The sequence below is a fragment of the Barbus barbus genome (genome assembly GCF_936440315.1).
Source record: "Barbus barbus genome assembly, chromosome: 24".
Classification (NCBI taxonomy): domain Eukaryota; kingdom Metazoa; phylum Chordata; class Actinopteri; order Cypriniformes; family Cyprinidae; genus Barbus; species Barbus barbus.
Window position 1 is genome coordinate 15,243,361 of NC_136752.1, and position 16,938 is coordinate 15,260,298.

Below are 16,938 nucleotides of genomic sequence, written 5' to 3' on the forward strand. Positions count from 1 at the left end.
CATGTCTATTTTCTAATGAGGACTATTTTGAGCTCCACTCTAGATACTTTTAGAATCAAGGTGTGGTTTTTTTTTTTTTTATTATTATTATTATTTTTAATGGAATGTCTGTCTGAAGACACTTGTGTCTGATTCGCTGAAGCACAGGTGAAATGTTTTCACTCAAAAAGAGCACATCACCCACTCAGGACCTGATCCAGATATTGAATGTCACAACACAGAAAATTTCTACAGCGCGTCCCTTTGAACCTACAAATCAGTTTGATTCTGACTTGTTTGTAGTGTCAGAGGTTCGGTTTCTCCTGAAAGTGTGTTTGTTTCTGTAGTTTTTGTATGAAGCCCTGTGATCCCAACATCTGAGGATTTAATATAATGTACACAAGGTACACCACCCACACTTGTGATTGCCCTAGGTGGTCTGTCCATGTGCTATTAATGTTTTCTGACAAAGTAAAGCTCCGGGTTTTATTCCTGATTTATGACCTCTTGTTAGTCATAAAGGAAAACTAAAATAGCTAGAGACTCTGAAAGGATAGAGGAAGGATGGAACCTGGTTATGGAAGCATGCCATGTGGTTGATCAATCCAAACAGGGAGAAATTCAAGTACATGTTACTTTTAAGAGTCTGCTATACAAACTAGACTATACATGTGCTATACAAAAAATGATAAAGCACATGACTTGTTTTGCTGACATTTGACTCTTATGAGTCAGTTCTATTATTGAACCAGTCCTGTTATTTATGGCCTCAGTGTTCCTGAGTTTTTTACTTATTGTTATAATGATTTAACACAAGAAATGCAATTTACAGTCTATTTCAGTTGATATTCTCAGAGCAGCTTTTAGTTTACACTAGCTTTTAGACTATTACACTACCCTTCAAACGTTTGGGGTTGGTTAAATTTTTTTCTCTTTTGCTTCTCTTATGCTTAGCAAGGCTGACCTCAACTGTTTTAACGGCTGTGTTTACCTGTTAACTAAATAGTAACCAATTATTAATCAGTTTGCGCACTCATGTACTCCCAGCTGACCAGAATAAAAGTCATTTTAACACTTGACTAAGTTTACCAAAGGCAAGTTCTCTTTGGTCATGACATTTTAAGGCCGTCAATGTTGTTCTTTAGCTGGATTGATTTCAGGCATGAACAACAAATGTAGGCTGACATGTAGTTCTAAAGATGTCTTGTTGCATTAAAGTTTGTTTTGTCTAAACAGAAGTCATACGTGTGTGGCTATCTGCCCAAATTTCTCTCTGTTGTATGGATTTCTGTGTCATCCCTTAAGCAGAATTTCTGTCTCATAACGTGCCTCCACTTGCCAGATGATACAGGCGTGGAAGTGGCTCAAGAAAGGTTAATTAACTTGTCATTTCTTCTTATTTGTCTTCTTTAAGGTTCACATTTGCACAACAGGACTCATTGTTACTCCTCCACCAAGCAGTCCTGTCACCACAGCGACAGTTTTCACATTTCCTCCAGAAACCAGCTATGCCTCTATTCCAGTGGTGAGTCTGACAAGGTCCTTAAATCGACGTAGTATGAAAATTAAAGTATCAAAATTCTTCATCATCGTATCAGTTTATTCATATGACATTCTTCTAACCTTTATATACAGTGTACAGCTTAAATGAGTATACCCCCTCTAAAACTTAACAAATTCAGCAATTACTCTTTACTAAGATGACATGTTAGGGTTCTTTGGCGATATTAATGTTCCAACAATCCTGCTTGATCAATTACCAAAGAAGAATGTCAAAATTATTCAGCAAAATATTTTTTTTTTATCAAAGTGATAAAATGTTATGCTGCAAAAATTAGAAAACCCTCCTGAAAATTACTAAATATAACTTAAAAAAAAAAAAATGTATATATAGGTTTAAGGCTATTTTTGATCAACAGGTAAGTATATTGAACCAAAACTGTTAAAGACAAGTAATGTCCTGACAATTAAAAGTGTTATATAGCGCACTGAATCATACTCTGACTTAATGCTGGCAGCAGTGGAACCACTTGGGAGAAAACTGCAAGGTGACTTATTTCTTAGCATAAAAGAGGACAATGTTACAAGAGGAATACCAAATTATTGTTATAAGTGTTCAAATATAGCAGAAGTGGCACCAACACTCAAAAACAATGGACTTGTGACAAGGCACCTGAAATAATGAGGTCTTCACTTTAAGCTTTCATTTAGTGATGAGCGAATTTTTGCTAGAAAAAGAGCAGGAGAAATAACATGCAAGTGTCTCAGAGCCGGCAAAAGCTATGAAAAGAGTGACACTCTCATAAATTATGATGCAGCCTGCAGAAGTGACATGCATGGTTGTTGTCACCACTAGAATTACCTACTGTAGCCAAAGCAAAATAAACTAATTTAACCTCTTCCAAGGCCCATATTTACAAAATAGAGACTTCTGGGAATCCATACTCTGGTCTCAAGACCAAGTCAATCATTTCAGATCCAAAAGCATCCAAAATGTTCTGGTGTTGCTAGAGGAGGAGTACAGTGAGAAGTGCTTGGTACCCACAGTGATGTTCAGTGGTAGTAAAGCTTTTATATAGGGATATATGAGTGCTGAAGGTGTTGTGCTTTATCAATACTGTCATGAATTCACACACTACTGTGTGATGGAATACAAAAACTTGAAACAGAAGATGCTACCCTCCCCTCATTCCCTGCATTATTGGACGTTTTTTCAGCATGACAATGAAGATATTCATTCTCCCATGTGAAAATCCTTCAGTGGACATGTATTTCACACAATTTTAACGCTCTTGAGCAGCTGTGGGTGATTCTGTAGAGACGAGCTGAGCAAAACTCCCCAAAGTTCTGGAGGACATACTAGAATATTATACATTTGCTGAATTAAATCTAGGGTGTACTCATTTCTGCAATCTTTCATTTAAACAAAATTGGCTAATTTACTTATCTTACAGAACATATTGACATATATTTTGTTGTTTTTATTAAGTATATGTTTAATACATTTCAATTTTACCATCTTTCCATGAATTATATTAGTGATCGTTAAGAAAATACATATATTATATTTATTCAGAGGGAATCTACTAATTTATGCTGTGCACTGTATAAAATGACCCTGTCTGTACAATAGTACTCAACGTTATTACTCAGCACTATGTGATATGTCAGCCAGGCACCGAATAAATGGCTGATATTTCTGATTTGGTTGATAACCAGTGAATGAACAGAATCATTAAGCTCCTTCTTGTGTCAGGATGAATCAAGTTTTAAAAAATTCAAAGTATGATTGCTTGTGGGAAGATTTCTGTTTCAAATTGCACAGTATTTAAACAGTCAATCTGCTCTCTAGTCCTGTTTAGATTAGATTTTTTGAAATTGCTTTGTCACTCTACAGGAGCCTTATATAATTACAGTGGTTCGTGTTTACAGACATATTCAGAGGACAAGAAAGGAGAAAACACAAAATATCTTTGTAGATATTGCAATAAGTCATTTTGCCACAATAATCATGTAGTGAAAATATTATATTGTGGCATCCCTAGTTTTGAGACTTTTATCTAATGTTTTTTTTTTTTAAGTTAACTTGTGTTGTCTTAAAAACACAATGTTTTGGTGCATATTTGGAGTCTGACAATAATTATCCTAGTTTATTGTTGGAGGCAGTGGATTCTTTTGAACTAAATGACTGTTTTGATGGATGTAGCTGCAATGATTTCAAGGAAATGAATATAGAGGAGCAACTTCTGAAATCTTTTTTTTTTTTTTTTTTTTTGTGCTGACAATGACAATTAATTTTAAGCACAGTAATTCCCAGCATGCTGTCAGCTAAAAATTCTCTTAAGATGTTTCTTAAAAATTCATCCCGTCTAAAGCACAGCAAAACATTATTAAAGCTGAGTGCTTAATTGTGAATGCAACGTGAACTTAAGCATCAGTGTACATTGTTCAAAAGTTTAGTACAATTTTATAAGGTTTTTGAAAAAAGTCTCTTATCCTTAAAATGTCATTTATTCCTGTTATGGCAAAGCATGATTTTCAGCACCTTCAACCATGAAGGGTGGTGATGGCGCAGTGGATAAGACACATGCCTTTGGTGTGAGAGACCCGGGTTCGAATCCACTGTGAGACACCAATGTGTCCCTGAGCAAGACACTTAACCCCTAGTTGCTCCAGAGGCGTGCGACCTCTGACATATATAGCAATTGTAAGTCGCTTTGGATAAAAGCGTCAGCTAAATGAATAAATAAATGACAAATGACATGAACCATTGCCCATTTCCAGTGTCACATGAAAAAAAAAACATTTGTAATCATGTAGAAGTCTTTACTGTCACTCTTGATCAATTTAATGTGCCCTTGCTGAATGAAAATATTAATTAAAAAAAAAATCTTACTAACCCCAAACTTTTGAACAGTGGTGTATCAAAACACAAACACTCAATTAAGAGAAGCAGAATGCAAGCAGCTTTCCCTCTAACATTCTCATATACATTCGCATTCACACACACTCTTATGCTAACGCTAAATGAGGACAGTTTGCCATCTGATAGCCCTTCATCTCCTTCAATGCAAACACACACACATACACCATTTCAGGGAGTTGTGTGGCCCTCAGGCTGGACACTAATGGCTCTCTGAGATTGATGTGTGTGCAGTGCTGTGCGGTTACTGTTTCCTTTTGTTTTCAAAGCATTGTTTTGCAATGGTGGTCTTAGTGTGCATCGGTTGACTCTTATCTCGTATACAGGATTTAAAAGCACCAGAGAGAAAGATGGTTGTTTTTTTGTTTTTTTTCCTAATTGCAGTAAATTCACATTAAGCAGTAAACACAAGACATGAATTAATAAAACAAATAAGACAAGAGCATTAATAGAGAAAATATTGTAGAACTTGAAATGAACAAACAAAAACGTGACTTGAAGCAACAAAACAAGCTTTACAGTGTGAGAGTTGTTTTCGTAGTGGTGCCACTGGGCTCATAAAGTCTGTTTGCAGATGTGTGCGTTGGTCCATATGGAACCGATTTATCTGTCTTCAGCCAGACATGTAGCCCAGGCTGGATATCCACCAATCACAACACCTGCCACAGCCAAAGTACCCGCTTGTTAGCAACCAGCACACGAGCTGGAAATTCACAGTCAGTGGGATTATGGTTTTATGACATTGTCCAAACTTTGTAGGGATGTCTCTGACATCATTTTCTTTTCTGCTACACATGAGTTACATACATGTAAAATGTAAATGTATACAAATGTATAAAATGTAAATGTATACATTACATTTTACATACATGTAAAATGTATACATGTGAACGGATGTCAAAATAACCATGAATATGGACGGGTATGAGAACTGCAGTATCTCAAGATTTCATGTACTTTAATTGTATTGTTTCTTATACGTAAATCATTTTGTATATTAACAAAATTTATGTTTAATTATTTCAGGATGCTCTTCCTCCTCCACCTCCTCCTCCACCTCAGTCACAGTCCTCAGCTGTGGGTGCTGCCACCTTGTTTGCTGGCCAGAGGCCATCAGCCGCTGCGGGTGACCAGAGTAGCCGTCAGAGACCCACAGTGTGAGTAGAACATAAAATGCACACACTTTAAATATGCAACTTTAGAGATACATACTGTTAGAAAGAGTATGAGAAGTAGGGCTGTATACCTTGGAGAACCTGGCGATACGATACATACCTCGATACACAGGTCACGATTCGATACGTACCTCGATACAGAGCTGTCTCGATACGATTTGATACAATGTGACACGATTCGATACGATTCAATAAAAATACATGGGCCAGAGCCAATTAGTTAATGCTGAACACATTTACTCAACAAACAGAACTCTGCATTTTTCTTCAATTTATTGAAGACAAAAGTGCATTATAACAAAGTGCATTTTGCTTAAATATTTGCAACTTTAAGTGCTCTGATTAATTGTACACAAATTGTATTAATCTGGAAATTACCACAAGTCAACATTTAAATTTCCAAGGGTACAGTCTGAGCTCACACAAGCACAAAATCTTCTTCTTATTATTCTTAACTTCTTATTAAATCTTCTTATAATTCTTTTTTGTGACACCATGTACTGCCATAACATATTTCACTATCAAATCACTTAAATGCTACATCTTGCTTTAACATTTTCCATGAGTTTTTTTAAACTCGCGGGCGCCGCTGCGCCCCCTAATGGCTGGGCGGAGTATCGATACTAAGGGCTAGAATATCGATACTGTATCTTTTTTTATTATATCGGTATGTATCTAAGAATCGATATTTTGAGCACACCCCTAATGAGAAGGTCTTTGCAACTCTAACTCACCTCTCTGCCGTTACCCAATGCCAGCTGAGCGTGACTGAACACACAGGTGAGGGGTCAAAGGTCATGTCTAAGGGAAAAAGGGTGGTCTCTGGGGACTTAACCTGAGCCCTGACCTCTCACCTTTCACCTTTTGTCTGCATATCAACTAAACAGTCACCCATAATGCTCTGGGTGGAGTATGTTTATGGCTGTTATTCATTACATTCCCATTTTCAAGGCGTTTTTAAAGACATTATGGTTTTTGTGTCCTTGGAAATTATTTTACAGCTGAAAACCGATTTCTTTTGATGCATAACAACCGTGTGGGAACAACGCCAACTCCTGTTTGATTAGCAGTACTGTACTGTATAAGTCCAATTAAAACTCTAAATACTGATAAATTAATAAACAATTTTTTTTAATTAATGCTAAATTTTTATCAATTAAGAATGAATAAGAATTAATTAATAATTAAAAAAATATTGTTTTGAATTAATTAAACTTTACAGAATGAAATGTGTGTCTTGTTTGTTTGCTTATATATTTTTTTAAATGTTGGAAACTTGATTCGCTCTTAGGTACGTAGCGATGTTTCCCTACACGCCTCGTAAAGAAGATGAGTTGGAATTGAGGAAGGGGGAGATGTTTCTGGTGCTGGAGCGCTGTCAGGACGGCTGGTTTAAAGGAACATCCATGCACACCGGCAAGATTGGAGTGTTTCCTGGTAACTACATGAGTCCTGTCAACAGGTATGATACACACCACACACACATACACACACACTTACACACTTGGATATGTTATCACTCATACGCCCTATAAGCTAGAGAAAGATTAGATTGTCCACTGGCTCAGGCACACCCACACCAAACATAAAGTCTTCACTTGCAGATAAATCACGTTCACACATGGAATTGTTAAGGGAGTGTTTCAGGTTTAATAAAAGTTACACTTTATTGACAACTTATCAATCAAAATGTGGATTACAAATAAAAAAAAAAAAAGTTAAGTGTGAGCTTAGTCAATTTTTTATTTATACTTTTTTTTTTTTTTTTTTTTTTTAGCACTAAAGGGCATTTTGCCACAAATGCTGTCAATAAAGCTTCTTTTGCACAGGGACATTCCTTTAAACTCTGCACTCTCTTGTGGCAGAAATGAGAATTACATGCATAATAACACATCACCTTGAAGTAATCGGCATGATGAGCCATTTACAGTCATTCAAACCATTGTACAGATGTCTTCAAAATGTCTTTATTGCAGCTCCTTTTACAATTCATATAAAAAAGAAAATCTCATTAGACCTGTCATTTAAAAGGAATTCAACTACATAGAACCTGTTAAATGTACAGATGTTTCTGTTGATTTGCTGTAAAATGTGTTGCAATGTCAAAAGATTCAGGATGAGCAGAACCTCTTGAACCCTCACACTTCTTCCTTTTACTGCAGGACTGTTTCTGGCAGCAGTCAGCCAAAAGTTCCCCTGACCCTGTGCTCCCAGGCGGGACGTGGCATCACCATCGTAAGCCCCTCCTCTGCCCTGGGGAGTGTAGACCCCAGCAAACCCCTTCCAGTCTGCCCAAATTCTACCCCACCTTGCTCACTGCCTGCTGCTGTAGTATCAGCGGCACATATACCCACTGGACAGCACCCGAAAGTGCTCATGCATGTAACGTCACAGATGACCGTTAACCAGGCACGCAGTGCGGTCAGGACAGGTAGAATTACATGCACACACTCACCTAAAAATGAACACCACTCAAAAACAGGCCTGTGTGCTTATGGTGTAATTTTATTTTTTTAAATCTAAAAATCAAATTAAAATTAGTTTGAGTAATAGCGCAAAACATTTCAAAAGAAAAAATGACAACTTTCCTGAAAAGCATTAAAAAATAATTATTGAAAAGAAAACCACAAGTAGTTATCTTTTTTTAGTATTATTTCTTGGCAAACAATTCTTAAAAAATTAATAAACATGCACTAAATTGTCACTAAATTGATACTTTTCATGGATTTCTTTCAAAGTCATATAAAACCAACATGAATACAAATAGTATATTTCTAAAAACTATGTTTAAACTGTTAAAACATCCTCATTATGGGCACTCAAATTTGTCATCAAATAAATCATCTTTCTTTTATTCTGCCTTTTTTCCCCTCCAGCTGTGAGTCATAGTCAGGACCGGCCTACGGCAGCAGTGACACCCATCCAATCCCACAATCCTGGGTCCTACTTTCCTAGCACAGCTGTGGTTCTTCAGGCGTCACCTGTCCTCGGCTCCAGCCCAGGATCCTCCTCAGCCAGAGTCGGTGTGGCTATGAGCTGTGCTGCCGCCTCCTTGACCCCTCCTAATGTTAGCACTGCTTCTTTGGACAGTGATCCCATGAGACCCATCTCTGTTGTAGCACTTCCTGTGAACCCTGGCGGCACAAAATCTCTTGGTTCAGCCTCGAATCATGGTGTTGCTTGTAGACTGGATAAAGACGTCAAGGTGAGACTTGTTGAACTAAATCATTTTACAACATCTACAGCTTTTTTTTAATGGTTTCTTTTGCGTTTCCCTCCCATCAGTATTATTTTAATGTGCTGCAGGTAAGGCATTTGGCAATTAGAAATTCTCAGAGTTTCACGTCATTTGCTGAGCTGGATGGTTAAGCCTGCTGATATAAAGCTGAAATCATCAGTTTTTATGATTCGGACTGTTCTGCAAACCCAGAGGACACAATCCTGAGTGTTGTTCACTTTAGCTCGATGTTCTGGGAGATTTCTTGGTACTCTTACTCTTATGTGTACAGTGTAGCTGACTCACAGATCTTCAGAGTTCACTTTTATAAACCTCTTCTTTTTTTTACCAGATATCTGGAGATACGCATTCTGATATGTTTAGGATAGCTGGGATAATACTAGAGGAATTAGTGAATGTTAATGCTATAAAAATGTGGAGTAGAGTGATTAAAGCGAGTCATAGTCAGTTAAAGGTGGGGTATGTAATTTTTCAAAAACTTTAGAAAACTGAGTCGGGGCCGAGTACCAAAACAAACTTGCAGCCAATCAGCAGTAAGGGGCATGTCTACTCATGATGTGGAGGAAAGAGTGTTCAGTGAACAGCCAAGCCGAGCTACAGAAAGATAGAGATGGCGGATAAAAAACAAAAGAGGAAAACGTCTGCAGAACAATAAGGCAAGAAGTAGGACCCGTGTAAATATCGGATCAGCTTTCCAGCACTGGAGAGAACTCAAGGAGCGGAAGTCCTGCGATTGGACGCTGAGGTTGCTTTGTTTCTTGTCGATAGGTTAGTAACACCGTGTCTACACCGGACGTGGTGCAGTGCGCCGCAACAAAGTCTGCCTACACTGGACGCGATAAAGCGGTTGTTGAAAATCATTTGAAATTTGTGTTAGCACGTCATAAATAGAACGTGGCAGCAGTTTTGCTTTGTTTCACAGAACTAATCGTTGTGTAGGTTACGTATATGTGGGGCGGATCTATCAAAACAGGGGCGAGACCCTTTTGGGGTAGGGGCGTGTTTGTTTTGGTGATTTCAAATATCAACACTGGCTTCCAGAATTCACTTACCACACCTTTTAAATAAGTACAAAATATATTAAATAAAATAATATGATTATGTCATGGCAGTAGATTGGGTTTCCATCCAGTTTTATTTTTATTTATTCATTATTGTATTATTTTTTAACTTTGTGTTTCATTATTTATTAAGGATAATCAAAAAAAAATAAAAAAGTGCGTTTGGTCTCATACTGTATCGTGTATCTTGTCAGTGTCTGCACTTGCTTGGCCATTTTTTGTGATAGATTCAAATAGTGATTTGTTAGATGGATATAAAAAAAGGTTATTATATATACCACGGCAGCGGTCGCGTGAAGACCGAAGAGTGTAAAGACCATCGACTCTACCGTGCGACTCAACCGGGCAGGGACACCGGCAAAGGACATAAGCATCGATTTTTAATTATCCTCATTCCTAGTACTTGTTTCACTTCTGTTTTAGTTTATATAACCTATTCTTACTATGTGTTTCCAGATCAATACTATCACTACCACTCACAAACCACGCATCACACACCGTAGACAGCGCAGTCCTATCAACCTGCGCACTTTGCCTATGTCTGCTAATACATTACTTTCTTTTTCTATTGGTCTCTGGAATTGTCAGTCTGCTGTCAACAAAGCTTATTTCATTACTTCCATTACTAGTCATTCTAGGTTAAACTTCATGGCCCTGACAGAGACCTGGATCAAACCAGAGGACAATGTCACACCTGCAGAACTCTCCAATAATTTCTCCTTTTCCCACACTGGAAGGAGGTGGAGGTACTGGTCTGCTCATCTCTAATAATTGGAAATGTACTCCTTTACCATCTCTGAGTATCAACAGCTCCTTTGAATCACATTCGGTTACTATTACCTACCCTCTAAAAATCCATTTTGTAGTTGTTTATCGTCCTCCAGGATCACTAGATAACTTTGTGGAAGAATTAGATTTATTGCTCTCAAACTTTCCCGAGGATGGTACTCCCTTAGTCTTACTTGGAGACTTCAACATCCACCTAGATAAACCTCAGGCTGCAGACTTCCACACTCTGCTTGCCTCTTTTGATCTCAAGAGAGTGCTAACTACGGCTACTCACAAATCAGGCAACCAACTGGACCTTATTTACACACGACACTGCTCCACTGATCATGTGCTGGTTACTCCACTGCACACCTCAGATCACTTCCTCCTCACTCTTAACCTCAACATGATTCCTGACACATCACATACCCCTCCACATGTCACTTTTCGACATAAGTTGCGTTCACTCTCACCCTCCCGGTTATCTGCTATGGTTTCATCTTCGCTTCCTCCCCCTAAACAGTTATCCTCTCTTGATGCTAACAGTGCTACTGATACTTTCTGTTCCACTCTGAGGTCTTGTTCTTTCTGCTACCCCTTCTGCCCCTTGGCTATCTGATGTTCTCCAAAAACATGGAGATGGTTCTCCTAAACTCAGGGCTGCGGAAAGGGTATGGCGCTAATCACAAAATCCTACTGACCTTAATTTATATTAATCACTCCTCTCTGACTTCTCTGCTAATGTTTCCACTGCTAATAGGACACACTATCATGACAAAATTAACAATTCGCCTAACTCTCGCATGCTCTTTAAAACATTTTCCTCCCTCCTTTGTTCTCCTCCTTCATCATCTCTAACAGCTGACGACTTTGCCACATTCTTCATTAATAAAATTACAAACCTCACTGCACAATTTTCCACACCACAATCTATCAAACACATCTTACCAGCAAACACACACTCATTCACATCCTTCTCTCCACTCTCTGAGGCAGAAGTCTCTAAACGCATCCTTTCCAGTCATCCTACTACCTGTCCGCTTGATCCTTTTCCATCTCATCTCCTTCAAGCCATTTCTCCTGCAGTTGTACCTGCACTCACTCAAATCGTTAACACATCCCTTCAGACTGGAATTTTTCCCTCAGCATTTAAACAGGCTCGTATAACTCCACTTCTTAAAAAACCCACTCTTAACCCAACTCTTTTAGGGAACTATAGACCGGTTTCCCTTCTTCCTTTCATTGCAAAAACACTTGAACGAGTTGTGTTCAACCAAGTCTCTGTCTTTATCACACAGAACAACCTCCTGGACAGTAACCAATCTGGCTTCAGAAGTGGACATTCGACCGAAACTGCCTTGCTTTCTGTTGTTGAAGCCCTAAGACTTGCAAGAGCGGCTTCCAAGTCTTCATTACTTATCTTGCTGGATCTGTCTGCTGCTTTTGATACGGTCAACCATCAGATCCTCTTGTCAACCCTATTGAGAAAGGCCATCTCAGGAACCGGACTCCAGTGGTTTGAGTCTTTCCCCTCTGATAGGTCCTTCAAAGTATCTTGGAGAGGTGAGGTATCCAAATATAGCTACTGGGGTGCCTCAGGGCTCAGTTCTTGGACCACTTCTCTTTTCTGTCTACATGGCATCACTAGGTTCTGTCATTCAGAAACATGGCTTTTCATATCACTGCTATGCTGATGACACTCAACTCTACCTCTCATTCCATCCTGATGATCCGTCGATAGCTGCTCACATCTCACCAGACCGTCAACTGTCTCAGAACATGCAACACAACTCCTTGTTCAGGCTCTTGTTCTGTCCAGACTTGACTATTGCAATGCTCTTTTGGCAGGTCTTCCAGCCAATTCAATTAAACCTCTACAATTAATCCAAAATGCCGCTGCAAGATTCATATTTAATGAGCCGAAAAGAACGCACGTCACACCTCTGTTCATCAATTTGCACTGGTTACCAATAGCTGCTCACATTAAATTCAAGGCATTTATGTTTGCCTACAGAACAACCACTGGCTTTGCACCCCTTTACCTAAATTCATTACTTCAGACTTATGTGCCCTCTAGAAGCTTGCGTTCTTCAAGTGAACGACGCATTATTGTGCCATCCCAAAGACGCACAAAAACACTTTCACTGACTTTTTCATTAACTGTTCCCATCTGGTGGAATGACCTGCCCAACTCAATCCGAGCAGCCGAATCCTTACCCATCCTCAAGAAACGGCTAAAAACTCATCTGTTCCATCTTTACTTGACCTTCTAACTCTAGCACTCTCTATTCTAATTTTATTTTATCTGTGTCTTTTTATTTAAAAAAATAATAATTATCTGTACTACGTTAGGCTTACCAATTCCATGTCACATGACACTCTGCAGTCAGAATAACACTGTGTGAGTTTATGATTTTATTTCATAAACTAGATAGATAGATAGATAGATAGATAGATGTTATCTGATATTCAGATTCTCACATACGTGCAACTAAATGTGTTTTGCTCTTCAATATAATGTTTTGCATTTCGTTTAGTTCTCCAGAAGTGATTTTGTTCTCTTTAACATGTGATTTAAAGTTTTATTTACAAACTGTTTTTGCAATATATCAAAATCCGCTGCTAATGGCTGGTATACAGTACTATGACTAGACTATGATTGTATCCAATCAGAGTATGTCAAACATGTTTGATATTTTGAGCTGAATTTAGAATATATGTTTTCATTTGTCACATATCATCTAGCAAACTCACATGTTTCTGTGTGGGTTTGTGTATTCAGAACAATCTGAAAGTCTGGTAGTGTCTGATCCTCAGTCGGGTAGTGTTCATGTTCAAAGTCATGTAGTGTGTTACAGCCTTTAGATGGAATCATTTCAAATGTGTCATGACACTTTCATTTCCATTGATGACACGTTCATTGACAGCTGATAATCTTCACAGATCCTGTGCTGATAATTGCATGTTTTGTGTAAAAGCTGTGCACTCAACCTCTTCATTTAAACAGAATCAAATGTGTCATTTCAGAGAGAGAAGAAAGGCCTGCTGAAATTGCTGTCTAATAAAAAGAAGCTCCGCCCATCTCCCCCATCCTCCCCTACACTGGAGGCGGAGCAGTCTATTGCCATGGAAATGCCCCAGGGGGCAGTCGGACATGAAATGGCTCCACCCAGCTCAGCAGCGGTGGCAGTAGGACACAACGGTCGTGCTGGGGTCTGTCAGATGGATTCTGAGCTCTCTGCATCCTCATGTTCATCAAACACAGACACAGCGTCACACAGAAGCAGCTCCCAGGACAACACTGCCCCAATCGCCCCGCCTCCACGACTGCCATGCTCCTCCCTCCTCTCCATGCAGCATGACGGCCGGCCAATCGTGTGTGAAAGGTAGAATAAAAGCTCAATAAAAACTTGTTCAAATAAAACACCAAGAATGACGACTTTAATGACACTAGGGCTGGGTGATAAACAATATCTTATCAAGATTGCAATAAAATTTATGACTATAACGATGACAGTTTTACTTGATATGGATTAATCTAACAGCTGATCACACAGAGGAAATACTAACTTGGTAGTAAGTTCTTTGTGTGAATGTGTGGCGTAGTTATATGTTCTACACAAACTCAAACACACATGACAGTCACCATGTTTTCAGCATCTGCCGTCTCAATATATGAGGACAGTCCACTCCAGAGCTGCTCTGAGATTCACTTCAGCATTTCACAATTTCATTTGAGAGAAACTACTGTCAAATACACAATGAAACTCAAAGAACTTTACGACAAAGTTGGTTTAACTTGAAAAAAAATAGCAGAAATATATTAATTTTTATATTAAAATGTACTACTCAAAGTATTAATAATAATATTTTAAGAAATCTCATAAAACCAAGATATTTTTTCATTTATAAGTTCTTTTTTGCAGAATCTTATTAAATCAATAATTTATCATATTGCTCAACCCTAAATGATAACTCTATTAATGTCTACAAAAATGCACAATAACGTTTTATTTATTATAAGCATGCACTGCAGCTTTGCCTTCTAGCACTTTAAATGTTTGAGCTCTTTAAAGCAGGATGGATTCTGATTGACTGTCGATGTTTTTAACGTTCATCAGCTGGAAAAACAAATAGTTCTGAAAGTGATTCCAATGATATCGTTCCTCTGTGCCATTATCATTATAGTTGTTGGGTGGAATCTGCTATTGCCAATTTTTGGATTATTTTTAAAGCTACAGCCTCATTGTTATAATTATTGTCCTTTGTGTGAACAGGCTTAAACACACAGAAATCAACATTCACACATCATACTTGAGAAAATACATTACTTGACTTGTAAACATCACATTTTACCATTCCTCCAGGTACCGTGTGGTGGTGTCATACCCTCCTCAAAGCGAAGCAGAGCTGGAACTCAAGGAGGGAGACATTGTATTTGTGCACAGAAAACGAGAGGACGGTTGGTTTAAAGGAACACTTCAGAGAAACGGCCGAACCGGGCTGTTTCCTGGCAGCTTTGTTGACAGTATCTAACGCACATAGTGTTTAAGAACATAATATTTAGATATCAAATTCTCCATTACTGAAAATACAGCACTGAACTTCAGCCTTAATAGTTCAGAGTGATGAACAGCAGTGATCGGTTGGACTGGGCTGCTTATGACTGTTGGAGCAAACTGTGTGAGGGTCATCAGCTGCATGGATTTGACCACAGTTTTATGAAAATCTCAAAACCAACTAGACCGGTCCTAGTCATTCAGCAGTAGATCAAATACTTTTCCTGAAGCACATGGAAGCAACAAAGTTTTAGCCGTTCCGTCTAGGCACCCTATTTTTAGCACCGTAGATGAAGTTGTGATAGGATTCGTTAATTTATGCATCTGTAACATTTCAAAGACGATTAATGTGTGCCTTGTACTGTCTCACTTTACTGTATATAAGCAAAGCGAAGCTGATCTGAGTCATGACAAGAACAATATGAATTTTCTTCAACATTTAACTTATTTTTGTTTCGTAGGAATTGTTTAGGGATGGTTTATGTGAGCCGATTGGTCAATGCCTGTAGAGCCTGAATAATGTCACTGATGGTCATTTGCTTGAAATAAAAAAATATATATATATATCAATACCAGATGAAGAGCCAAATGAACTCAAGGTTGGTTTGACCATCCATGTCTACTTTAGCTTGCATGTAATTGGCTCTTTGAGTCAGAGGATGTGGAGTGAGGACACTGCAGGCCTGTAGTCTCTCGTTCTGATTGGTTGTGGTGTGTGTAAAGGTTTGCTGTAGCTACACTGAGTGAGGGAATGAAGGATAGCATATTGTTATTTTTAAAAGAACAAGATTACACTCAGACATTTTAATCAAATATTCCTTTGCAATAACATTGTTTTTTGGTAGTAGAAAAGCCATTGAGCAGAACAGAAACAGTCACTCATAGTAAAATTACAGATACCCCGATGTTGTTTTGTGCACGTGTTTGTGTTTTTGTTCCCTCTCTGGTTTAGTTTCCTTCAGGCCCATACATGGACACACAGCTGACTCAATGGTCATCATCTTTATTGATTTATTACCGTTATGCCGTGGAGAGTAGCCTTTACCTACCATAACATTACAAACTGCTTGAAAAATATCTTTCAAAAACAGCGTCTAACCACAAATTCACAATTCACCATTGATTTTTGCTTCTAAGTCGGGTTTATGATGTCTGCTGTATTTTGTGATATTTCATGTTTTGTATACTTGAAAATTGTGTTTGTGTATTCTATCCTTCATACAGTAGATGAAATGTCATTATTATTATTATATTGAAAGCACAAAGTGGTCTTTGATAGATTTTTTTTTATTATTTGATTTATGCCCGGTTAAAACGATGGATGATTTTGGATAATTTTTTCCTCCTTTGTTGTTTTGATGCCTTTACAACTAACAAGATGACCTTTGTTTGTTGTATTAGTGAAATTGACCAAACCACCTTTTAAGGTTTTATTTGAATCACTTCTTTGTTTTTGATCACTAGTTATAAAGCACCTGATGTCTCGTCATTACTGAGTGGACACTAGATTAAACCACCTGCACAAGGAGCATTTCACTGCTTGAATCAAGCATGTTCAGAGTTGATTTCAGTCACTCATCTCAGTCAAGATTTTACTCATGCAAGATTTCAGTCAATGTTGAATTAGTCCCAGCAGAACAAAAGCTGATCACTTAACATTTCATTTAAACTCATTAAAGTGTGTGTTAGATGTGAGGGGTATAGAATAAAATAAGGACTTTTATAAAACATGTTT

At 38.1% G+C, this 16,938-nt stretch overlaps 1 protein-coding gene across 2 annotated transcripts in view; it reads left to right on the plus strand.

Moving 5' to 3' along the window:
- LOC306844288 (E3 ubiquitin-protein ligase SH3RF1) overlaps positions 1-16,927 on the plus strand; it is a 59,367-nt gene extending 42,440 nt beyond the window's left edge. The window contains exons 6-12 of one of the 2 annotated variants that reach the window (XM_079376293.1): positions 1,394-1,504; positions 5,429-5,559; positions 6,869-7,039; positions 7,740-8,008; positions 8,454-8,782; positions 13,672-14,030; positions 15,012-16,927. In XM_079376293.1, the coding sequence (XP_079232419.1) occupies positions 1,394-1,504; positions 5,429-5,559; positions 6,869-7,039; positions 7,740-8,008; positions 8,454-8,782; positions 13,672-14,030; positions 15,012-15,180 (1,539 nt within the window). In that variant the 3' untranslated portion in view covers positions 15,181-16,927. The remainder of the gene's footprint in view (positions 1-1,393; positions 1,505-5,428; positions 5,560-6,868; positions 7,040-7,739; positions 8,009-8,453; positions 8,783-13,671; positions 14,031-15,011) is intronic. The other variant, XM_079376294.1, reaches the window with a different exon arrangement.
- The last annotated feature ends 11 nt before the right edge of the window (positions 16,928-16,938 follow it).